This window comes from Periplaneta americana, chromosome 11 (genome assembly GCF_040183065.1).
Source record: "Periplaneta americana isolate PAMFEO1 chromosome 11, P.americana_PAMFEO1_priV1, whole genome shotgun sequence".
Lineage (NCBI taxonomy): Eukaryota > Metazoa > Arthropoda > Insecta > Blattodea > Blattidae > Periplaneta > Periplaneta americana.
In genome coordinates this window covers 178,792,424-178,819,750 of record NC_091127.1, presented here as the reverse complement: position 1 = coordinate 178,819,750, position 27,327 = coordinate 178,792,424, and the positions used below count along the sequence as shown (strand labels likewise).

General features: G+C 34.3%; 1 protein-coding gene across 4 annotated transcripts in view; it reads left to right on the top strand.

Annotated features, from left to right (window-relative positions):
* Positions 1-27,327, top strand: part of Npc1a (Niemann-Pick type C-1a) — a 150,100-nt gene that overhangs the window by 77,354 nt on the left and 45,419 nt on the right. For 3 of the 4 annotated variants that reach the window (XM_069840562.1, XM_069840561.1, XM_069840565.1), the window contains exons 7-16: positions 908-1,039; positions 8,952-9,077; positions 10,601-10,818; positions 11,037-11,135; positions 12,472-12,677; positions 13,631-13,831; positions 15,198-15,396; positions 18,742-18,858; positions 22,153-22,333; positions 25,401-25,528. In XM_069840562.1, coding sequence (XP_069696663.1) covers positions 908-1,039; positions 8,952-9,077; positions 10,601-10,818; positions 11,037-11,135; positions 12,472-12,677; positions 13,631-13,831; positions 15,198-15,396; positions 18,742-18,858; positions 22,153-22,333; positions 25,401-25,528 — 1,607 coding nt within the window. The remainder of the gene's footprint in view (positions 1-907; positions 1,040-8,951; positions 9,078-10,600; positions 10,819-11,036; positions 11,136-12,471; positions 12,678-13,630; positions 13,832-15,197; positions 15,397-18,741; positions 18,859-22,152; positions 22,334-25,400; positions 25,529-27,327) is intronic. The other variant, XM_069840564.1, reaches the window with a different exon arrangement.

The following is a 27,327-nucleotide window of genomic DNA, read 5'->3' as shown; positions in this document are numbered from 1 at the left end:
ATGTGATATATACTTCGTTTCTGGAATCTGTAAAGTAAGTTGACGCTTTTGCGTGGAGCTGATGATAAGTGAATGGGTGGAGTCTGTCAGTGTGGGAGTGTATTGTGGGCTGTATCAGCTCATGGCTGCTAAGGGATAAGATGTGCGTGGCAGAAGGTGGCATTTTAGATGCTCGTCTTCAAGCAATGCTTTCCCCCAGAGCAGTCATTGGACTGGCCCCTTCCACTCACCATTTGCACTAAGGACTTGTTTCGTCTCCTATACTCTACAGATTCCAGAAATAGAGTATAATTTCTGGTGCTGTAATATTTCAGTAGTAGTTGTTCTTGTTCATACTGTTCAGTAGTGAACTTCTATTTGCATTGGGATGTCATTAAGTATATATGAAAAATCTTTTGTACAAAAGTTGACTTTTACAATTTCTGAGGGACTTCTGTATGAAAACTTAAAAGCTTACTTGGATACATGGGGACAAAATAATTTATATTTATAAATTTACGTTTTCCAGAGTTCATGAATTCGAATAACACAATTTATGACTATATAAGTTGAAGTGATTCTCAAAGAACCACAATATAATTGAATTCTTTAAGTTGGTTTTAGCAATCAATTGCTTGCCTTGGATCATTTGTTTGCTAATGCAGTCTTCAGAATAAAATCAGTAATGACAAAAAGTGAACGAGTGTTTTAAGTTTTCACAGTATCTTCTGAGGATGGTACATAGGGTTATTGAATCTTCTTCTTTTGCATGGGTTCAGAGTATCTCTGTTTTGTAGAGTGAGTTTGAGTGTGTAAAACATTTATGTACATGGTTTCATTATGTAGTAACAAGGATATGAGTTTGCACTGTGGTTGGGAGGTTGGAGTTTGGTTGAATTGGTCTTTAAGTAACAAGTCTCTCTTACAGCTAGCCTGGTACGAGGTGAAGGAGCAGATGAGGTTAGACACGTGGTTGGACAACGACTGGCTGGTATTAACCAATCCCGGATTGCACTGGGAGCAGATGAGGAAGAAAGTCCATTGCAATCAAAAAGATCCAGTAGGTTTAGATTTTTTTCAGGGTTTAGAAAAACCACTAATTTTACATAGCTGATTGTTGTATTTCGTATATGTACCTTTCGTGAATGCTGTGCAGTTTACCACATTGTGTGATTTTATGTATTTTTCTTGAATGTCCTCTCTTATACTACCCTCTTATCGTAGAATGCTTTGTGATGTCATTTTGTACACAATTACTGACTTGAATATGAAGTTTTTCCACTGGAATTTGGGTTTTGTAGCTAATTAAATCTTGTTGGCTGTTTTTGTCTATCAGTGTATTGGTTCTTTGATGAGGCATTTTTGCTAACTTTCTTTAAGATCTTCTCTTTCTACAGCAGATTTGCATGAATTGCACAAGTGCACCAGCTTATGTGAAAACACATTGACAGAAAAAATTATTAAACTTCGAATACAAAGCTATGCTGTATAGGACAAACATGGAGTTATTAAAGAATCTGTACACTTTTATAATCTCTGCAACTTTAAGAATAAGGTTTGCATAATAAAATACCATATCATGGGGATTTTTGTAAAAATTATTAATATAAATTCAAATATGACAATTGTTTTTTCTTCAATCATTAATAGCCACTATTCTAAACTAGATGATTTAATTCCTTACACGAAATGAAATGGTCTGATATTTTAATACTCTCCATATTCTTTTTCTTCCGGGTTTGTAATTAAAAATTTGTAAAGGAATTCTTTTGTCATGCATTATTCATATATGATATATCGAATTTTGCTCACAACGTTTTTATTCTATTATAATATAACGAAGTATATACAGGTGTTTTCTGTTGAAAAAAAAAATCTTTTTTAGTTTTTCATCTTGTTAGTTTGTTTTAAAGTGTTGTTTGTATATCTCAAATCTTGTTCGTCTTCTAATGTGATACGTTTTAAAATTTCATTTAATATGTTCATATTTTATGGTATTTGTTTTCACCTTGGTAACCCAGGTTTGAATCCCAGTAGGTCCATACGAAATCTGTAGTGGACAAGGATGATGCTCAGTGGTGGTTTTCCCCTCACCAGCACTCCACAATTGCTAGTTAATGAGTTATTTTGTGCTGTAGATCACCACTGATGGTGCACCAGGTGCAACATTACAGTGGAAAGAGATCTAAAGTTTTGGTGTGTCACTCCTAGAGAGGGACACTTGGGTGAATGAAGCAGGTTCCAGCTATTGAGGGGGTGGGAAAATTTGTTTATTTTTAATTATTTTCATATGAAAATTTTCTTTTTTAACGTGGAACATTTTTCTGCATACTGCTCGAGAAAAATTTTAATAAAAATTACAGCATTGCCCCTTATGGTGGTTGTTTCAGTGCCACCCGCAGTGTATTTGTTAGTTAATAGTACATTATGCAACGAGCCTATAATGATAGTAATTAAGAAGCGAGTATGGATGTTTATGAAACGAGTGCAAGTGAGTTTCATAATTTTCATACGTGCTTCTTAATTACCATTATAGGCGAGTTTCATACGACTTTTTATGCTCGACCATATTTCTAACTTGAAATTATTCAGATGTATACATTTTATATGTATCTGACAAGATCGGAAGTGACCTTGTTCTAGGTCGTGAATTGTGAGATGTGCGCAGACGCGAAAGTATTGATTTTTTCCGAGGAACAATAATGTCATTGACCTTGATGTAATCCCGTTAAACTTGGTATAACCTTGATTATTGGATTCGACATTGAAAAACGAGATGACAAATTGAATTTATTTGAATATTATTTACAATTAACGATAATTATTATAGTAACAGAACATAACCTTGTGCGACAGTATTGGATTTCCAGCCTCCGTGACTTTCTGCTAATTCTCTTTCGATTGCATATCCGAGAATAATCGATACTTGCGGTTTTATAATGGTACAAAGCTGACTTGTCATTGGCTGAAAACACCTGTACTTTAATGAGTAGGTGTACTTTGACATGCATTAAAGGACTGCTACCAGGTGTATAATTACTACATTTAGGCATGGTCGAGCATAAAAACTTTTATTTGTTCATTCTTGGCCCAGGTTATACTTCTATAGCATTGATGAAATGGAGTGCGCAACCTATGCTTATTATGTTAGCAGGTCAGCATTTTCTGAAAGGAACCATGTGGCCATCTGTGATGTAATTTCTCTGTATAGGCAATTCCAACAATAATGACAATGTATTAAATATTCAATGAATAATGATATGTTAGAATTTAAATTGTAAATGCTGCTTCAAACATAACCATATTGTCTATTTTAAGATATTTCTATTATTCAATCCTGTTCGATTCAACATTTCCGTGCAGAATTCTTGACGAGCAACTTTATCTGCATCACTAAGGTGTTGTACCATGGCAAGCTTATATGGCTGTAAGTGTAAACGTTTTCATAGTACCCACCAAATCGTCATGTGTGGTATACCAATCTCACGAGAGGCATGTCTCATTGATTTTTCTCGGGCTATGGGTAAAGCTGTCCTTGACTTGTTCAACAACAGCATCAGAAGTTTATAAATATCATGATTTGTTGATCCAGGATGGCGATATTGACTTCAAAGTCAGACAGTAAGAGAGTGCCATCTGTAATGAACGTATAATATTAATATAGCATTGTTTATAAATTTGAGGTGGTTAAAAATATACCCACAGTTGTGTGATAGTTTCGTCATTTCTTGGGAATAAATCTTTCATCTCTATGGTATAAAGAACAAGCCGAGATAGTATTCATGTATGGTCAAGCAGGTGGAAACGGTCGAGAGGCAGTCACTTGTCTGGAGCTTGTACTAGGGTTGTTCTCAAAATCATGGAGAATATGTTCCTCCACATCTGGTGTACGCACAGTCTGTGGCCCTGCACGTTCGTCTGTCTCAAAGGACCCACACTCACACAAACGCCGAAAAATGGCTCCAAATGTTGTGTGATGTGGGTGGTGCTGTCTGTCAGGGTATGTGCTGCCTCTCGACCGTTTCCACCTGCTTGGCCATACATAAACACCATCTCAGCTTGTTCCTGGAATGAATACCGGATCATTGTGCTTCTACACTATCTGCAACACAAAACGCACACTGCAAGTTATGAGAGAATGTCGTCAGTGCCATCTACCATTGAAACTATGCATTTCCGACACAAGGTGATATGAACTTTCGTGCTCCATTTTCAGTCAGGAATCACTGCCTGAAGTTTATCAGTGGACTTAAAACTTACCTGTATATATATTATCACTGCAGCTTGGAATGTAGCACATTGACATAATATATGTTTTCATGTGGCTAAATTTCGATTCTTAACATAAAAATTGAATTTTGTTCAAAATTCTAATTATCCATAATACAATTTGGGTGAAGAAAATTACCATTATAAATGAAGTCATATGTACATCGTTAACTACAATTAATTGCATGTTTTGCTGTATTCTTAGCTTAGAATTATTTCAGTTGTTGAAATGTTAAAATTGAAATGCTTTTGAAAAGAGCTTATGCAAATAACTTAATCAAAAACAAACTGTACAATGTCCATTTGCAGTGGCAGTTTCCATACTTAGAATTGCTTGAACTTTATGCAGTGCATTGTTATCTTACAAATTAATGGCATGTGAAATTACTTCCATCGCAGTCATAGATGTTGTAGCTTATGGGTTGAGTTTTGCAAACTGTTTTCAATGCTATACTGCTGATTTACTGAATTTATCACTGAATATTGTAAAAACACATGAACAAAACTATTTTTGTTAGCTAATAACTAAAATTACTGTAAACATGTTTAGGAATTTCAGTTCTCAGTACGATCTTGATTTAGTGCAATGAAATGCTTATGGATCACTTGTTATATATAATATAATAGACAGAGAGAGAGAGAGAGTTTTCTGCATAACTTTTGATGTGTAAGCAATAGAGTGACATCTGAAGATCAGTGTACTCTTCAATCCTCCTTACCCTGAATTCCTCTAACTATAAATTATTAATAGAGTATAATAAGATTAAGCATATATTTTATACATTAGATGACTCATCAAGCAGTGATTGCAGTACCCTGCAAATAGGCCTGAAGAGATATGTAGCAAAACATCAGAGTGCATAAAAATATATTACAAATTCATTGTAACGGTAATGCATTCTGTTTTATCAGTCAATTCTACATATTTATTGTTTAGAATTAGAATATTACTGTTGTCTTTTAAACATATATCCCATATTGTTGACATACAGGATGAATTTACAAACTTTGTCTTTCTCTCTCTCTCTCTCTCTCTCTCTCTCTCTCTCTGCGCTTCCTTATTTCCTCTCTATCCTTTTTCCTTCCCCCAGCTGATTCTCACTCACTCACTCACTCTCTCTCTCTTTCCCTCCCTCCCTCCCTCCCTGCCTTCCCCAGCTTCGGAAATGATATCTTCTTTGTGTTCATTTGTCTGCTGACAGGCAGTCATCTCTTTCTTATATAATCATCTGTTTTTCGAGGAGCTAACTGTTTTCAGTTACTTCATTTATATTATTACATTAATTTATTCTTGTACATAATTTTCTTGTGTAAATAGCTGTTCGGTGTGTCTGTAAGTGCATGTATGCTTGTGTAATGTAGATAGTACAGTGAAATCTCAATACAACGAAACCACATGGTTCAGAAAAAAATATTGTTGTAGAGGAATTTATTGTTACATCAAGAACTTACAAAGAAAAAAAGACATGTTGTTTGGATGATATACTGTATAAGGAACCATTCCTATAATTGTTGTACATTAATTATTTAAGAATTTATAGTATTTAATAAATTGTGATGAACACTAAGATTTGTTATCATAAAAAACATAATATAGAGAAAAATATTGCAATTTTATTTTAACACCACCTTAACGAAATGAATGCTGGGACTGCAATATTTTAACATTATAGAGGATATTATTGTTATGTCGGTAATTGTTGTATGGAGATTTCATTGTACTGAAATAGTGTTAGCATGATTATGATAAATTTGCATCAGAGAGCTATATACAGGTTCTGTTTACTATGTGAAACATCAGTTATTGTTTGCACTGTTGGGAGTGTCATCATGGCAGCCAGCATTTTTAAAGTGTAGCACTTTACACAAGTGATAATCAGTTTGACCAGCCTTCAGAGCGATTAAATTTAAATTTGCAAATTAAGCTTTCAGGAATAACTCCCTGTAAAGTTAATTTGAATAATTTCGAGGGAAAAATTGTTCCGGGGCCGGGTATCGAACCCGGGACCTTCGGTTAAACGTACCAACGCTCTCCCACTGAGCTACGCGGGAACTCTACCCGACACCGATCTAATTTTTCTCTCTATATCCACAGACCTCAAAGTGGGCTGACAACAGTCAAGCAACCAACATTTGAGTGCACACTAACTCTGTGTGACTTTAAATTGTGGTTTTCTTTTACGTACAGTGATGTGTGTTATGCAAATTAAGCTTTCAGGAATAACTCCCTGTCAAGTTAATTTGAATAATTTCGAGGAAATTCAAATTAACTTTACAGGGAGTTATTCCTGAAAGCTTAATTTGCATAACACACGTCACTGTACGTAAAAGAAAACCACAATTTAGAGTCACACAGAGTTAGTGTGCACTCAAATGTTGGTTGCTTGACTGTTGTCAGCCCACTTTGAGGTCTGTGGATATAGAGGGAAAAATTGGATCGGTGTCGGGTAGAGTTCCCGGGTAGCTCAGTGGGAGAGCGTTGGTACATTTAGCCGAAGGTCCCAGGTTCGATACCTGGTCCCGGAACAATTTTTCCCTCGAAATTATTCAAATTTAAATTTGTTTCTGTTGTGATGCAGGTTACTTATTCATACTGTCCCATATTGTGAACAGACACCCAGTATGTAGTAAGTGCTTTGTAAAATAAACGTTTCTCACATGTACAGACCCAGAAACAAAATTTGAGCCTCCTGAATTTTCCAAGTTAGTTATAACATACTGAGCCAAATTTTGTTTCTGGATCTGTACAACGTTGGGGAGTGATAGAGGAGTATCTCTTAAAAAATTATTACTTAGACACACTCCATAAGCAAAAGCTTGATACACAGTAGTGGAACTTATCCATATGCTTTCGTGTACAGCAGTTTCATAGAAAAATATATAAATAAAATTACTGAAGTGTAGTATGAAATAAGTAAAATAAAAATAATATGAATACTGAACTAAAAGAGAATATGAGTACACATATTACAAAGAGAGTAACAGAAGTAATTAGAAAAATGGAACTAAAAATTGTAAAAATAATGCATTATTATAGAGATATAAGCAGGATAAAAAAGAGTAGGTACAAAGTATTGTGGATTTGAACTTGGTTCCCTGTAGAATTCATGCACTTCACTAGTAACCTCATTGCAACCGCTAAGCTATCAGCTAGTTGCGTACAAGAAGCAAGTGTAAACTAATAATTATTAATCTCATTAATCTGATTTTAGTATCATTTGTCTAAACTACTTTAATTCAAGTCACAAATTATTTTAAGAATTTGTGTATTAATTCCTATAAGAAAAAACTTCCTTGGGAGTGTGCCCTTAAAACATTTTGGGTATTTGAAATGAATTACTTCTGTGAATAGTTTGAATCTTGTAATCTTACTTCTCTTTATGTAACACATTGTGCACTCTAATTTTTAATAGGGGCAACTTGCTTTGAACTTGTGATTTCTCTCATAACGAACTTCGTGTATTTTTCACTTGAATTCTGCAACTAATCTTTCCTTAAGAATAGCTTCAGTCTCCATAATTTTAACAAAAGACATTCATGTTTCCTTTCTGAAGTTTCTCTTCAATATTTTTGTAGACATTACTTTTTTCTGAATTTAGCAATATATTGTGCGTTTTAGTTAAGAGTGTTATTTTGAACACATTTAATTTGTTTTCAAACATCTGCAAGTAAAATCTTGTTAGTAAATACTGTTAAAAGTTTTACACTTGTTACAGAAATGCTATTTTAATGCATTCTTGACAGAAAAATGACTGCTTGTTCCACAAGGAGACCAAACAAGAATATACAACTTAGCAAAATAACATCTTCATATGTCGTTGGCGTTTGTGTCGTATTTATATAAATAAATATTTTACAGTAATAGTACAAGATATACATGAATGTTGTGACTAGGCAAATGGTTCTCAAACTATGTACTGTGATGTTTCAGAGCACAACAGTGAACCTTTTACCACAGGATCAGATCATAACCAGAGAGAAAGCCCCTTACAAAATTCTTAATTTATTTCCTGCTAATATTTCGTTTTCTCTTTTCACGTTATAAGAAACATACTGATACAGCTACTTAATAAACGTAACTATTAGATATTTTTTTAAATGTAAAGATTGTCATGGAAAGATTGCTGAGACATTAAGAGTTCTCTGAATGGAAAAAGTTCGAAAAATTTTTCTGTAGGCCTACAAACATTTTCCAACAATGAGTAAATGTATGCCTGTCATTGTATGAAGTACATATCCATGAATGGAGAGAGTAGGCCTACCGTTTTAGTTTTCTGTGAGCAATCAATTTAATTATGAATAATGATGAAATAAAAAAAGTATTACCACAGTTTAATATCTTACAGTCATGAAGTTTGGGATGATTTTTTGCATTTCTTGCGATACAGCACTCCAAGCAGTTAGCAATTGAGAGTACTAGGAACAATAGACTGTGTCGGTACTATTTCACATTGTTTGTAATGAGTCGATAGTAGCGATCCTAGTGGCTAGCAACTAAAGTTCAACTGTCATTGGATGCATATACCCTACATATTGAGCTTTGTGGCTGTATATACTAGACCGTGGTATTACACTAAATGTTATTAGCAGAGACAGTTGACGTTGGTATTGTCATTGTTTGTATAAATACCCTTTTAAACGAATATATTTCTGTATTTGTAATTCAGTGTTAAAATATTACATTTCACGTTATTCTTTGTTAGGTGTGATGAGTGCTGATGAAGGAACTTTACCAAAACGTGTAGATCGCGGTTCACCTTCTTTTCTGGAAAAACTGGGAGCTGGAATGGATACATTGTTGGAAAACTGCTTTCAATGGTGGGGAACAGGTAAGTTTGGGAGATTTGTTTTCAGTAATTCATTTCACATGTATATTGAACCCTTGTGGTGAATTTTGGTGAGGTCGGGAGGGCCCAATTAGTCAAATCCACTCTCCTCACCTCCACGCTGGGGTCCACTGGGATCTTTTAAGATGTGAAAGAGAGAGTGGTGTGCGGAAAGCAATGGGAAGCTACCACATTTATTCTTCCTAAGAAAAACTGCAAGGAGAAGAGTTCGGGACAGAAGAAGATATCAAATGATAGATGACATTAAGATATGTGGATCATATGCGGAGACTAAGAGGAAGGCAGAAAATAGGAAAGATTGGAGAATGCTGGGTTTGCAGTGAAAGACCTGCCCTTGAACAGAACACTTATGTATGTACACAATTTAATTTGTTTGCTTTGAAACTTTTTGTACTATAAATAATTTTTTCAAGTTGAAACAGAGAAATTGTAGCATATCACATAAATTGAACATTTTAAATCTGTTACTTATTCCAAAATAACACTCGAAATATCTCATGAGAATTTTCCTGCTTAAATTTGGAAATTGAATTACATAGTTACCATTCCAAAGAGTAGACCTATATGTAGAGGTCCACACCTGTGGAGTAAGAGTTAATGCGTCTGGCCGCGAAACCAGGTGGCCCGGATTCGATTCCAGGTCAGGGCAAGTTACCTGGTTGAGGTTTTTCAGGGGTTTTCCCTCAACTCGATATGAGTAAATGCTGGGTAACTTTCGGTACTGGACCCCGGACTCATTTCACTGGCATTATCACCTTCATCTCATTCAGATGCTAAATAACCTAAGATGTTGATAAAGCATTGTAAAATAACCTACAAAAAAAATATGTAGAGAATTTTCTTTTGTTTGAATCTAAACTACTTCAGCCTAATGTAATGAACAAGTAACACTGTAAACTATGTGTGATGTAACATCTTGTAGGAGTAAACGATTACATTTGTTACTTGAACAGTGGTTTCACGTTGTATGTGCGCTCCATTAAATTGATGTTTCTCTGACTTATAAGAACATCTCAATATTCAGTAAAATATTGGTGTGCAAGAGGTCAAATGACTTTGTCATATGCCTGTCATTAGAAAACAACAACATATTCAGTAAAATTTAATTCTAAAAATTACTTCTCGTAAGTGATTGTGGATTAGTGAAAGAAAAACTTATCTGTAGTTCAATTAATGTGTGAAATGTGTTAATATATCTTAATATGCAGGGTTACTACAAAAAAAGACACTTGTTAGGTTCAGAAACTGTGGAAGCTTTGTTAAGACACACTATTGGTACTACTGTGCTGATTGTTGCACTGGCACAAGCATAATGGCTAAGATGGCTGTGTAGTAGATATAGTAACAGGAGCTACATATCACCAAATGTTAATCTATTGGTTGATGCCTCAACTGCGTGGGGAAAAAGGAAACTTTATCTTCTAACAGGAGAGAGACAGGGGAGGGAGGGGGGAAGTGTGTGTGTGTTTTTTTTTTTAATACATACTTCGAGTTTTCCTTTTCAGGATGTGCACGTCGTCCATGGTTGGTTTTATTTCTGGGAGGATGTGTAGTTGTTGGTTTGGGCCATGGTATTAAGTACATGAAAGTAACCACAGATCCTGTAGAACTCTGGGCTTCCCCAAACAGCAGATCAAGAATTGAACGTGAATATTTCGACAGCAATTTTGAACCATTTTATCGCACAGAGCAAGTCATTATTCATGCATCTGGATATAAATCAGTAAGTGTACATTTGTGCAATTAGATCAGTTCTATTTGATTCAGTTATAGAGTTCGTGTATTTATATGAAAGATAACTTCTCTATTACATTATTGTTTTTTATTATTATTATTATTATTATTATTATTATTATTATTATTATTATTTGAATGCATGCCTATTAGTATGTTAGAATTAAAGATGTTTACATACATATGCATTGTATTTTAAATCTGCAGATTCTCCACAACACATCCAACGGACCTATAATTTTTGGACCAGCTTTCAATGATACGTTTTTGAAGACTGTTCTGAAACTGCAGGAGGACATAGTAGAGGTAAGATTTATTTCTTTTATCAACTTAACTCCATCACATGAGTCTGCAGTCCCTTCTCTCCTCTCTATTCTCCTCTCGTTTGACATTATCCCTTCTCTTTACATTTTTTAACTCTCTAACTCTTTTCTTTTTTTGTTATTTTATTTGTTATCATCTCTAACCTACATTCGTATTTCGTAATTTTCCCCGTATTTTCCTTCCCTTTTTCGTCTCACTCCTTTTGTGTAATACTGTACTTTTCCCTGCTTCTCCTTTCTTTTCCTGCTTTTCTCCCACTCTCTCAGTGCCTCCTCTTAATCACTCCCTCCCTCCTCTTCACCCATTCTCTTTTCCCCTACTTTACCCGTTCCTCCAAACCCCTCTTCTCTTTCTCTCTCTTGATTCATAAATCATCTTTCTCCCTGCTCTGCTTCTTTCCTTCCGTAGCCTACACTCTTTCTGCTTCAACATCCTTATTTTCTTCCATCTTGTTTCTTCTTTCGCTTCTTCTCTTCCCTGCTCCCTCTTATACAGGGTGAACCAGCCAGGGCTATACTCCTAACAGCACTCAGGGTGGCTGATTCATAACGATGCTACCATATGTGGAGGATTCGTTTTTCACTTTTGCAGTTAGTTCACTCACACTAGATAACCATAGCAGTTGTTAAAGAGTCATAAAATAACTAATTAAAAAAAAAAAAAGAAGTTTCATAATTACCATCAGTTGATTTGAGTGAACATGTCTGCTCCCCAACGAAGTTGTTGTTGTTGTTGTTATTATTTTAGCCTTATTTTCCAATATCATTTACGCAATTTGTAGAGAGAAAGGACTCTATAAATGTATAATGAGAAATATGTGATTTGCATGTCATTGTTTATTTCTGTCATGGACTGTATAATTAATACAATGTAAGAATTATCCAATTGCTGGTTTTTTATTTAATTAGATTCGTATATTGCTATCATTACTAAGACCAGTGAAGGAAAGTCTTGGTAATGCATATAAAAAACGTGTGCAATTAATGAGTCCAGTGTTATTGATACTGTATGCATCATAGGTTTACCTTATGAGTTTATTTTTGTTATGAACTGTGTAATTAATGCAATGTAAGAATTAGCCAATTGCTGTTTTTTTATTTAGTTAGAATTGTATATTGCAATCATTACTAGACCAGCAAAGAAAAGTCTTAGTAATGTATATTTATTTAACCTTCAGATTGCAGTAAAGTTACATAAAAACATGTGCAATTAATATGAGTCCAGTGTTATTGATAATACATGCATCATAGGTTTATCTTATGAGTTGTAAACATAATTATATTCATTACTGTTTATAATATTTTTTACATTTATACAGATTGGAAAAGCCAATGGTAATGGGCTAGAGAAGATATGCTTTGCTCCTCTGACATCACCTTTCACTGGACCTCCACGAGTTGGACAGTGTGTAGTTCAGAGCATATGGGGTTACTTCCAAGACGATTTGGGTACTTTTGAAGACACAGAAGTTGATCCAGAGGGGTTCTTAGTAAATTATTTGGATCATATTATCAAATGTACTCAGTAAGTTATCTTTCCTTTATATACTAGTCTCGGAAATATACAGGGAGGACATGATAAAGTTCATCACCACATTCACTGGTTCAGTATTTTTCCTGAAACTTTTCTTTGTCAGCAGTAGTGCACTATATCACTAAGGCTCCACCTTCAGAAATATGTTACAAAATTATCTTGATTGGATGTACATTGTTTGGTTTTAGTCCTAGAACATGGTTATAAACATGCTCTTTTGTACCCCTAATCTCATCAGACTTGTTTTGCAGTTTTATTATGCTACCTTAAGTTTTACAACAGTCATACAGAGGTTTCACAGCTTTGGCGATCTTTGCTGTGTCTCCATTGTTGATCTAGTTGCATTTGGTTGTCTTTGTACACATTTCCGTACTTTCTGTTCAGTATTTAATCAAGTCCCGTGACAAAAAGTTTAACTCAAAATGACTGAGTCCAGAAGATGCTGACAATTGAGTCCTGAAAAGAGGTCTACCAAATTCATTACAGCAGAAGAGCATACACCTGGAAACGTGCACATCTATGACAACATTAGAATACACGAACAAGCCATAAGCCTAGCTATATTCTCTGTTCTCTTCTTTTTCCTGCTAATGTGCACATGAAGAAGCAAACATAAGCAAGGCCAGATGTTGACATAGTCTCTTAAGAGCGAGCAGTTGTGAGAATGGCTTTATAATTTATTATGAAATTTACTCTGCTTGTTTAACAATATTACATAGCTTTTAATAACAAATAACTATCGTCTATTTATTTTCATGTCTTTAGAGAATGCCATGTTACATTTTCACTATCTGTAGAGCTGCTACTGGTTCACAGTATGATTCTATCATTCCTCCTGTCAAAATAAAAGACTAAATCAATCTGTCTGCTATTCCTGCCCATTCGTAATTTATGATAATGATCATTGATCATCGTTGTTGACTTTATTGTTTTTCCATTTTCAGAAATTATTATGATCCTGAGTGCTTGGCTGAATATGGAGGCCCTGTAGATCCAGCCATTGCTCTAGGAGGATTCTTGGATGCTGGAGAGTCCTTAGAAGGAGAACCAAAATATGAGAAAGCAACTGCTGTTATTCTTACGTTTCTTGTTAATAACTATCACAATAAGACCAAATTGGAACCAGCTAAACAATGGGAGGAGAAGTAAGTAACTCATTATCAGAAAGATAGAAGAATAAAAAATTACATAGGTACACTCTCTTTCAGATTTTCATAACTTACGGGGATAGTTAGTAAAATTATGCTTTCCAAATTCTGTGGACATCTGGATAATATTATTTTATTTATAAGTAATGAATAATGGCACAGTGGCATTGAGTTGTATGCACAAATTTTAGGATCTTACATTTAGCCCTTTCGTCAAATTTATGTTCCTTAAAATTGTGTAGGTTTCATAAATATTAAACATTTGTATTTTCTTACATTTACGAGACTTTAAACTGATTTGGTTATTTTACTGTGAAATACGGATAATTCTTGTTTACACATCGGATTTATAAAATAAAACCATCAGCCCTTCAATAAGGGTGACCACAAGGATCCAGAAAACAAATACATATATAATAGTTTACAATGAAACAATGAAAATACATACAATAAATTTGAAAAGAAAATAAAAGTGAATCATATTACTTGAAATAGAAATGAAATTGCAAAATTTGAATCGAGTCCTTTAGAATTTCTCTAAGGATTTTCTCAACATTGTAAAATGTGAATCCCTTTAATTTTAAAAGTTTATAGGTGTATTTGGAGATGGTACCACGAACTCCAAAAAGAAGTCCGTGTACTGACCAACGATTAGCCATGATGTTATACTGCTTGCTAAAATAAGGAATGCAAGGTTCATAGATGATTGATCATCATCAGTAACTTTGGCTGTTGTGCATCTCTTTCAAACCTGATAGTCAGGTCTACTATTGTTCCTATGTTCTTTTTTCTATCAATGACAACAATATTTGCTCGTCTTGTTGAATCATCTTCCGAGATACAATGCACTTTTTCATGGACTTGTAATCCTTGTTGTCTTAGGATGTCAGCAAGCATTGTCCTTACCCTGTGATGGTAGTTGTTCCGCAGTAACTCAGTCTCAGCTAAACAGGCATTGTATCAGGAAGACACATTCTAATTGACACAATTAAGTTGATCTCTGTAATGTTTTTGATTTTATTTGTTCTACCGATATATACGATATTTAACCTCACAATAATTAAAATCCTCAATTTAAGAACAATGAAGAGTAGACAAAGCGTGTTTCACTCGTAAAAATTAACTCCAGCTTTCCTATCATGAAGAGGGATTTCTTGCACAAGGTGTGGATTTTCAGAGCACCAACAGCGAGTGTTTTGATTGTTTACACAACCAGTCAGGTGGAACCATGCGTCTTCTTTAAAGAACACGAGCTGTGGATCAATTAAACCTTCAGTCACTGATGGAGAATAGTAAAAAATGCAAGGAAATTCTTTTTCTTTGCACTAGATTTTTAAATGTGTGTTTTCTTTTTTTATTTAAGGTTCATCGAGTTTATGCAGAATTATACAAAACATCTTCCACTCAATATTGAAGTTTCCTTCACATCAGAACGGTCCATTGAAGATGAGCTTGCCCGTGAATCTTACTCTGATGTTAAAACTATTGGAGTGAGCTATGCCATTATGTTCGCATATATTGCCATAGCATTGGGACAAATTCGAACTTGCAGTCGCTTGTTGGTAAGAAAAGATTATATTTGAGTGATTTTTCACATGGTTATAAATAAAATGTGTATCTGCCATTAGCAAAAAAAAAAAAATGCCAAAAATTGAAAGCAAGCTGTATTTTTAATTAATATCAATGTTTATATATATAAATTCTGTTGTTTCTGGATTAGGAAGAAAAAATAATAGTTATATGAATTGTTAGCCTTTTGGGTATTCCACTGTGTCAAGTTCCAGGTCACGATGAAATACTCAAAAGCATAATTCTGATCACATCACTATGAAAGCCTATTAGCATGTATGAGGAAGAAACTCATATTAATATTAGACAATGTGAACAGATACTTTGGGGGGAGGGGGGGGGGATGCTCACTAACTTTCCTTTCAGATGCCTCGACATGAACACAATACCAAAATTCTTACGATTACAATAAAATATAAAATCCATGTGCTGCCCACAGAATTTACAGACTTATTAGTTTAACCCTATTGTGAGAACAAATACATTTTACACGTCTATATTATGTTCTACGATGAAAGAGTAATGGAACGGAGAAAAATGGAAATATCATATCGTCGCCTGAATGCAAGAACTAGGTAACAAGAAATTTGCGTTTTTTAGTTACCTCTTTTATAGCATAGCAAAAATCGCACAAAATGTAATCCTGGATCTAGGTAATTGATCGAACGATACCAGCAACATCTATTTTCCAATATAACAAATAGGTAAAAGAAAACGAGACATATTCCTTAGTGCAATAAATAAGTAAATAGGCGATGTCACACAATATGAAAAATCAAGTTACCTAGTTCTTTCATTCAGGCGATGAATTATGTACTTCGGTACATTAAAATAATATATATATAATATTCATCTCACTTGCAGAACACTTATCTGAAGAAGACTGGCCTCTCGAATAAAAATTATAATAATAATAATAATAATAATAATAATAATAATAATAATAATAATAATAATAATAATAATAATAAAGGAAATGCCGAGTTCCAGGACATGGTGGAATACCCAAACGCCTAATCTGAAAATAATAGTTGTTGGAAAACATACAAAAACACTAAAACAATATTAAACATTTAACCCCATAAAAATATAATAAAGAAAGTAATATTGCAATATAAATTGTAATTTTCACTCTTCTTCCCCTACCTCCCTGTGAAATATCGTTCCTAATGTATGTATATATCCTTGTAGCTTTGCATGTCAAAGAAAGTAGCGTCCTTTTCACTTTCAGAACACTATTTTGTCCCTCTTATTGAGGTTATACACGTAGCTGTGTAAGCTCAGCAGATGTATTCTCCTTCATTGTTACTAGTTCCATCTTGTTCTTCACACAAGTCGTCAATGCTAAAAGTCCTATAAGTTGAGAGATCGCTCTATAACTTTTTTCTCCCCTTATAATACTGACTTTGGAAGCCTAAACACATCCATTAGCTAGAAAAGCCTTCTTCAGGTCATAATTGATGCTCACTTCATGTCTGTAGCTGCACTTACAGGAATGGTTCATCACTGTGGACGGTTTAATGTCACCAGTTCATTACTGTAAAGTGGGTTGCATTTAGATCATAGATTTTTCAAATTTACGTTCTTTGCAGAGTCCATCAGTTAAACTTTTTATACACATAATTTCCTCTGGTACTGTTTGAAGGAATTATTTAACCAGAGATTTAAAGGTTTCAGGACATTTGTTTACTTTGCGAGAAAATGCTTTCCATGGATGACACATTGTCCATGAACAACAGAATTTTTCTCTTTCGTTCTACCACATATTCTTAAAAACGTAGTAATTTTTTTTATAGTGATCCATACTCTTGAGTTTGCATACTAGGTACCTGATAGATTTGTATGTTTCTGAAACATGACTGATTGTGCTTCTAAAATATGGTTTCATTGATTTGTATTCTGCTGCTGTTACTGTTGATATACACAGTAACACAGCTGGCCATTTAGTAGACTCTTCCATAGTAGGATATACACCTCAGTGCAGTCATTACGTTTGGAAGGCAATTTTATTGTAGAATAAGCCCATTTTGTACACCTTGTAAATGTCTGCAGATCATACCCTTCTTTCAAAGTTGGTAGTTCTCTAGCCGTACGTCTAATGCTTTGATATTGGCATTGCTTTCCCTAGCATGAAGAACTATGCAGTGTAATAATGACCAAGCCTCAACTCTGGTAATTGGAACCAGCCATCTGGAATGAACACCAATTGTAGTACTCCTCACTTGTTATAAAAAAAACTCTTAACAAAAGGCTGCAATGGACTTTTATGTAACCAGCATCCTGCTGAATACATTAAGAAGGTTGATTTTCCCCAGTATGTTTCTTTTAATACTGTACTATGATAGTTTTGAACTGGGACACTCACTCATTTGACGCTACGAAATTTTCAAGTAACATTTTAGTGCCAGTTTTCGTTGTCTTCTCTCGAAAGGTATTCCTATTAGTTATAATATTGGATGCCCATGCTTGCTAGACTTGGGACCAGCTTGGATGATGGTTAGACTGTTGCCACATATCCTTAAGACATGCATCCACCCAGCAGATGGTCAAGTCTTCTCTTGAGGTGTGACAACATTATTACTTCTACTCCAATCCTGCTTTTCTACCTGCTACATCTCATTTGTAAAGTATTGGTATACTTTAAATATACTATACTCTTGCCTGCCTGTGCAAAACTTATCGGCAACCCTTAGGTGACTCCATTACACATTGATAATTTCACTAATATGTACTACAATATTATTATATTAGGAACACGTTCCTGCTCAGCACACATCTAATACTAAAATGACACTATTGGTTAAAGCGATAAGAGGTGATATCACTGTTTTCTGTTCACTTCTTGTAGAAGCCGCCATTCGATCTGGTCCTGAGTGTAGCACAAAAATTATTTCACTGTATGCTGATTCCCTTCTTGTCTTTTCTTACTAGATTTTCTGGATGTCGGCAAGATAGATTTTGAACCTTCCAAAACACATGTGCCAATATGATGTGTTTATAGACCCCAGCAATCGTAACATTGTTTTACACTTCATCACTACATTATTGTCACATTGTTATACCCCTTTTGAACTTTATCCCATTAACATAATGTGATTACTACAGAGTAGAGTTGAAGTTATAACCCACCATATCTTCTATACTAAATTTGCTGGTACGCGAAAATAAATTTAAACACATTATAAAAATATATAACTCGTATTATTTACTGTTGTTTACATGTAATTGCTGTATGGGGAATGTATTAGAGTTATTTCGTGTTGTCTCAACTGTTCGGCAGATTAATGTATTCAGTAAATATACCGCTTTGTTCAATATTGTGTCAATTTCTTTTTCAGATCGACAGCAAAGTAACTCTTGGGCTAGGAGGTGTGTTCATAGTACTTGCTTCTGTTGTCTGTTCTGTTGGCTTGTTCGGATTCATTGGTGTTCCTGCCACCCTCATTATTCTTGAGGTAAGTTATTTATCAACAGTAATCTCACTAGACGTTTTGATTTATCTAGAGAAAATCAAAACTCGAGTGGGATTTAATTGACTATTACACGATTAGAAGAAAGTATATAAAGATTAGAAGTAACGAAGTACTCCAATACAATAAAATATTAATTGACTTACGAAAATACAACTGTCTTCAAATGTATTATTGTACCGTCTCAACATTACAAATATTACGCTAGATGCATGCTAGATGGCAGTAGTGTCTTTATACAGACACTGTAATGATTACTATTCAATAAATCTTAATATTAAACAATCTCTGATACGTGACTATCCATAATATCATATAGCAGAAGTTCTTTTTATCCTCTCAGAGCAGAAGCTATAACATAACTTAACTAATATACACAAGTGTTAGAAAAGTTTTAATTAACGATGATGACATAAAAAATAAACATGAATAATTTTAAAAGGGATAATTATTGAATGTACAATTTTCAGATTTGAATGTGGTTGGTGGTTCAATTGATGTTATATTGGACATGTGCGTAATAGAAGTGGAACTCGTTGATTTAGGCCTACATGGTGTATTCAACTTATTCAGAATTTCCGAATGAATAATTTTAAAAGGAATAATTATTGAATGTACAATTTTCAAATTTGAATGTGGTTGGTGGTTCAATTGATGTTATATTGGACGTGTGCGTAATAGAAGTGGAACTCGTTGATTTAGGCCTACATGGTGTATTCAACTTATTCAGGATTTCCGAATGGTGCTCTTCATTTATTTGTAAATCGGATTTCAGAAGATGCATAGGTGTGATCAGTGATTTTTATTAATTCTTGTTCTTGAATGCCAATGCGAGTCATGTTTGAAACTGCTGTGCATCGACTGGAGTGATTTGTAATTTTATATATATTTTTTTTTGACGTCCAGACCACCGCAGTTTCAAATGTTGGCAAACAAAGAAACAAATGCTAGGGACGCGATAAAATTAAACAAATGCTAGGGACGCGATAAAATTGTGCGATAAGCAGCCATGATTGGTTGAAATACGTCCTTTCGTACCGTTTTATTGGTCAATAGTAGCATGACGTAGTAAGAGTGTAATAGTCAAAATAAAAAATTGTAGTCTTGTAAGATAGATGCATGTATATTTTTAAAGCATGTTTTTCTTCTTGAGTGGATGTTCACGTACGTTTGTATGAATTAAAAAATACGATTTTCCATCTCAACACTACTGCCACTTTCAGAAATATTCCTGGTCCTGTCTCCCCCCATCTTGTGAATAGTGTGAGGTCAAGTGAGTGTCTGAGATGAGCGATGGCAGGAGGATGTGAACAGGATCATTGTTATTGTCTCAGTGTAGCAGAGAATCCTGTGCCTTTCACAAGTGTGGCTTTTTAATCTAATATTTTCTCGCAAGTCTCAAGACACGCCTTCAAGGAAACATGTGACACAGTGGCGGAGCTTTCCTTCTTACCAGTAGATTTCAACACTTGCTTGGTGCAACTGCATACTCCAGGGACAATTATAGTTGAAGCCTGCGACTATTTCTAGTAAATTTTCTACTCTCCCACTGCAAATACATTGTTTCCCCACATGTATTTACAGTGGAACCTCGATGCATCATTCTTGTTATCGTCTTTTCCCGCCTTTTTCGTCCTTTTTTTGGTCCCGGAAATAGTTCCATATAAATGTTATTTTTTCCCCAGTTCCATCGTTTTATTGCATCAGTCGTTGAGAAATCACGGTCCCAATGCCATATTTTCCCCACATGGATAGTTTTCTTTTACTTCGAAAGAGCGAACTTTTTGCTCTCCATTATTATCTTTGAAGCAAAAGGATGCAGAAGATTGCGATTTGAAGACTGTGTCAAACTTCGAGGAGAAATATAAAATGTATTATGCCACCATGATATGTGATGTGATTCATTGTCTTAGCGAAGCACGCGAACTCTCCATGTATGTTTGGTATAATCTGTTAATGTGGAAATTACTTACTACGTCTGTGATCTGTGCTATGAAGACAGATTCTGAAAAGAAATGCAATATCATATTTTTCCACACAAGAACCATGTAGAGGTGTATAAACACTTGATACAGTATTATTATGGAATATATTACGCAGTCTTACATAACGAGATTTGTTGTCTTAATGCTGCGACTTGTTTAGAGTCAGCTGTGCTATAACACTGATGCCAATCTCCACAGTGGCAAGTGTTTCTGTACATTGTTTATGTTCAGTACATGTTTATATGCTTAGACACGTACAGGAGAAGTATCTTCGTAGGGTTACTAAAGAACTAGACAAGTTTCGACATTATTTTCATGTGATATGATATAGACTAATTTGTGACACAGGTTCTAGTTGCATGTAATGCAACAGTATGGGCTAATGGAAGCCCACCTACTTTAAACAGTAGTATTAATTGAGGGGTTGGGTGCAAGAAAGACACTTCTCTCAAATGCAAGTTCTGAGAAAATTGATGTTGAAAATTCAAACCAAGAAATGGATTCGGAACACCTCAAAATCTGTGATTTATTGGCTGACCATGATAATATCTTTGAAAAATATTGGAGTGCAAGAGGTCAAATGACTTTATTGTCAAAAGCCTGGCATTAGAAAACAACAACAACATTTTGGGTACTCCTGACCTCTGTGATCACAGTATTGAACTACAAACTTGGTGATCATATGCATAACAGATCAGAGAACACAATAAAGCGTTTTACTCAAAAAGGGCACATCCTCTAAAATGCCCTTCTTGCACCCAGCCCCTCAATTTTATGGGAATGGATTTATGGTAGAACATATCTGCATTCTGAACGTATCATGATTTTCACATACCGTACTTCATTTCTGTCTAAATTATTAGTAATGACCAACTTCTCGAAAGGAATAGCAAACTAATTTCTAGTGCGTACATCATCCTCATCACATGCATGATTTGGTACAATGGTGTGGAACGTGGTAAAACTCCACCATTTCAACTGTTGTTGCTGCTGTTGTTGTTGTTATTATTATTATTATTATTATTATTATTATTATTATTATTATTATAATTACTACTACTATTACTACTACTACTACTACTACTATTATTATTATTATTATTATTATTATTATTATTATTATTATTATTATTATTATTATTATTATATTAAGTTCTTTGGTTAGCCCTATATTTCCTTTTTCCTTTCAAGAAGTATAATCTTAGGTAGTATGTACTCTATTAGATTTGTCAAAAGTAAATGAGGTCTAACCTTTTAAGTATATTTTTATCACTGAAATTGACCTGATTTTTAGGTAATTCCATTTCTGGTGCTTGCTGTGGGAGTAGATAACATCTTCATTCTCGTGCAAACACACCAGAGGGAACCTCGCCGACCTAATGAAAGCCATGTGGAACATATAGGCCGTGTGGTGGCACAAGTTGGACCATCAATGCTTCTAACAAGCTTGTCTGAGTCCTGTTGCTTCTTTTTAGGTAATGTTTTTCACAAGAGTTTTATAACAAGAATTCAGTATAGTGATAATACCACAGTCTAGTATATACAGTCACGAAGCTCAATACGTAGTAAATATGCATCCATAGATAGTTGCTAACCACTAGGATCGCTAATATCGCCTCATTACACACAATACAAAATAGTGCCGGCAAAGTCTATTGTTCCTAGCACCCTCACAACTCAAGTTTCGTGACTGTATATACTAAACATATACATAGCCAGACATAATAGGCTGAACAAAGTAGGTGACCCTTCAGGTCGTACTAATTTATCCTGAAAGTGTAAATATGTTGGAGTTGTCAAGTTCTCGTATATGATGGAATACCAAAAAGTCTGACTGTGAGTATAATTAATTGTTTTTAGTCACCTGTCCGAAGACAGATCTGAAGCTTGCAAGTGATACGAAGAAGGCACCATTTATGAGGCAACTAGGCCAGGAGATATAACATTAATAATAGTTATTTATGCAACAAGTGGATAATCTTGATGATTATGGCATGAGTATCATTCATGCGACAATTTTCACGAGTGTTGTAATAAGATTATCCACGAGTTGGATACAAGACTTTATGGCATCTTAGCATTATAAATTGTAGGAAAGAAATTATGAAAGAAATTCAATTTGGGACAAATTGTCTTCATATGTTCGTATCGATCAATTGCGCCTAGCCTTGGCATTGATTAAAGAGTAATGGATGACCTTGCAGGTTATGTTACAAATGTTCCTTTATTTTGTTAATATAGTTTCTCTGAACCACAGAACTGTTTTATGTGATATTACAAAAGTGATACAAAATTGTTAAAGATTGGAAATGGTACGTTACCTTCTGTCCTGCATTTCATTTCTTGTTACACGGCACGTAGAAGATAGATGAGGTGCATGCATCCCAATCCAAGCGTTCCAGTATTATGTCATATAGCAAATACGTCATTGTTTTTATGGACACGCGTGCCATAATTAGTCGATTATGAACGATATTCGATGTAGTAACAACCTGTTTATAATGCAAGGATAGCATAAAATAACTATTTTAAAGCATTGTTAAAATTCGTGTGATATGAGAAGATTGGTGAAAAAGAAAGGGGAAAAATTGAAACAGTCAAGAAATAATGGAAGGAACATAGACTCATAATGAATGATGAAGTATAAAAATGTGCACTGCCCCTCATTGGATCTTATCATTCTGTGTACTTTCTGCTATCTACTCCTCTTGCACCAGCATGTCTTCTGAGTTAAAGAATTTTAAAGGATTATCTATAAAAATCTTCAGAGTTTGCTGAAATTCCTATTTTTATTAATTTGTTCCTATTAGCTTACACCAGTGGTACTCATTATGCAACTCCTGAACTAATATTACTATTCTGAGAAATATTTTTAATCCCTATACTAATGTCCAACTGGAGAAAACTTTGATTACCCTGCATCATTACTGCCAGTGAGATGTTCAACAACATAATTATATTTTATTTTATTTTTTTAAACTGTAGTGTCATGTCTCGTATTTATTATGTCTTGATGAAGTAATGGGTTATAAACATTATCTTAATAAACATTACAAATTTGATAACAAATATCCAAAACATTCCCTGTCAGGTGTAGAAAAACTGAAAATGTTTCAAATGTCTATAATATCTGAACAAATAGCAATATATTCCACCCTACATAAAAACGAATTGATAACAAAAGCATTGTAACACGTAGCATAAATTAAGTCATTTACAGATGTGGAGATTGTTAAGGAGTGCCTTCTAGCTGTATGTGACACTTTATTTTCTAAATTTCAAATTAAAAGCAGATTAAAGTGAAATAAAACAACAAATCAAACTGTTCACATTGATGTGTTTTTGCAGAAGAGTAACAGAGTCCGCATTTCAGCCTAAAAATACCAGTAATAAGTGTTAGTTCGACTACTTGGCAAATTACTATTAAATATCTCACTTTTGGTTCTCCTCTAATCTCTAGCGAGTACCAGTGGCTTAACTCGGCCCTTGGATGCATAATAATTTAATAATTGTAATTAAAGCTTTCTTCATTTAAAACCATACTAATATTTGCAAATTCAGATATTTTTACAAATAATGAAGCCACTTCTACAACTTTTCTTCTAAGTCAGTGGCGTAGCATGAAATTTTGAGCAGGGGAAGCTAACTCAAGTTGTTTTTCATGCAATATGAGAAAACGTATTACAAAAATACAGTCTTAAAATAAGTAGTAGTCAATTTCAAGTCAGCAGTCGAAGATTGGTTGGAACCTCGTAAGTAACACCAATAAGGCATGACCTCAAATGAGACGTAATAAAATATGATTTCACGGTTTACACATATCTCTTAACAAATAGACACGTATACGTATAACATTAGCTCACTCCCTGTCATACTTAGAGAAATCACAATATTAGTATCATTACGTAAGTATGCGTCTGTATTTTGGTTGTGTCCTTCATTGACAGCAAGGGAGTCGGTCATTTGTTTTTTAAATCACACTTTTGTTCGTAAGTCAGTTTTGATAATACAATTGTCCTAAAAAATTCAAGTAAATTAGTGTCAGGAACTGTTATTTCGCTCATTATTTATTATATCAGCCACAATGCACACTAACACTTCAACTGAACACAACTGACGAAAGGGGATAACTCGGAAACTACTTATTTTAAATGTTAAAGCTAGCTTCTTTGCGAGCCTTGCAACTAGGGTAGCTTAGTTATAAAGGGATGGAAAATCTGCGGGGTGGATTACACAGAAGAAACCGGTCTGCTTGGAAGCTGGTGTGTGCAGGCTTCTTGTTTACTGCTGCATCACAAATCATCCTGGGCTGCCGCATCGCAATATTTAACGCGTAAATATAAATTCTATTAAAATTAATAAATAATTTTCTCCATAAACTGCAAGTTTATTATGAAATTATTATTAACTGGGGAAGCTAAGCTTTTTAGCTTACATTGACGCTACACCACTGTTCTAAGTAGTATTGACTTCAGTGTTCTGATGCATATTGAAATGAGTATTTTGATGATGTTTGTAATATATTAATATTTTGCTCTCCAGGTGCTCTGTCTGACATGCCAGCAGTTCGTGCATTTGCTTTATATGCGGGAATGGCTCTCTTGATAGACTTTTTACTGCAGATTACATGTTTCGTCAGTTTGTTAGCTCTTGATACTATAAGACAAGCGGTAAGTATAAAGTAATCAAAATTATTTCTTCGTTGCACTTGTTTTAAGTTTTAAATTATTCAGCATATGTTACAGAATGATTGTTGTGAAATGTTGGAAAGCTATAACATTTAATTGCTAACGACCATTTAAATATCAGAGTGAAGAACTTCCTGTAAAACTTAGTATTAGGTCTATGAAACTGAGTTTAGACGCTGTATTTTATTTCGTAAATTTATTATAACTTGTTGTTTTGCTATGTGTGTGAAAAGAGAAATGAGAAGTTCTCACCCCAGCATTTGAAAAATTTACCTTCTGTTAAAGGTATATTTCACAATGTTAAATGAACAATTTACAAATCATAAGTAAAAATAGCAATGTTGTAATCTCTTTTATACAATGCAGTCTTAATTAATTTGTAAAATTTGACATGCTATACAAATCAACTAAAAAAAAATTACAAACAGGATTATGTACTACCCAATGTCACAAACAACAGTTTATGAAAAATCGCTAAGGAGCAGAGCTAAAGTTGCCTTATTTTTACCATTATTATGGATATGTACATATTTCATACTAAAATAGATTAAAGCCATATTTAAGTAATAGAAAATATAAAATCATATCAAGAAACGTTTAAAAGTCGAGATTTCTCTATATTGGCAATGCAGGAGTTTTGTGATGTGATCGGTTGGTTATACCAATGCATTCATGGGTTTACAATTTAAATGACAATATAAAAAGCAGTAAATTCAAGAGATTCATAATCGTTCAGCAGGGCTCCTTTCAAGGTTACTAATGAGAATAAAATTGCAGTCTTGACAGAGATAAGGGGGGAAATAGATGTCTGCACTCTGAAGGCATGAGGCTCATCTCCACTATTAAACATTTAACAACAACATGTTAAATGTTAAATTGTTTACCATTAACATCCCAACATGTTGATTGAACATGTTAATGCTAATTTCATTTAACACTTTATCCACACTGTTAAGCATGTTAAACTTTACTTTCTTTGCATAGTCCACCATAAACAGTCTGTGAGATTTTAATGTAGATAGTGTCTTATTTTTAAACCTTGGACAATGGACTTAGATGATGATTTGACTTTTGTAATTGCCTCTATTGCTTGTTACACGGCCTTGAAAAGGAAGAAAATGAGAATGTGGGTGTGGCAATATCTTAGTAAAAGGCACTATGCAGAAAACATTCTAAGCGAGCTTAAAGTTGAAGATCGATTTGGATTCAAAAACTTGCTGAGAATGTCAGAACACGATTTTAATATAATGCTGCAAAAAATACTTCCTGTTACATCAAAGAAAGACACAATTTAAGAGCAGCCATTTCATCTCAATTAAAAAAAAATTACAGCGCGATTGATTGACTATCATAGGACCTAGGACATGATAGATGTTAGGAGTGGGTAATATCGTATAATTATTCTTTCCAAAGTTTTACGAACGTTAACATAATCACTAAATACGATCATTATTGACGTCAACATAGCATTAATCTAGCGTATGACGAGAGTGCGAAAACTCTCTATTGTATTCTCAAGAACAATTAAATAATAATTCCAGATCTCTAAAACAGTCGGCCTTCTTTGTTTTGTCTCTGTACTCTTTTGCAGACACATCCCACAAACAAGGCCTTTCCATCAGTGCAATAATTTTATTCTAAAGTATTTTCTTTCGTCCATTTCATTACTTTGAACAACTTACAGCCAACACGAAGGACCAGTGATAGTATAAAAATGATCAAGATACGCGTACGAAATCGGAAGTTAGTTGTTGCTATGGAAACTATACGAACTTGGTGAA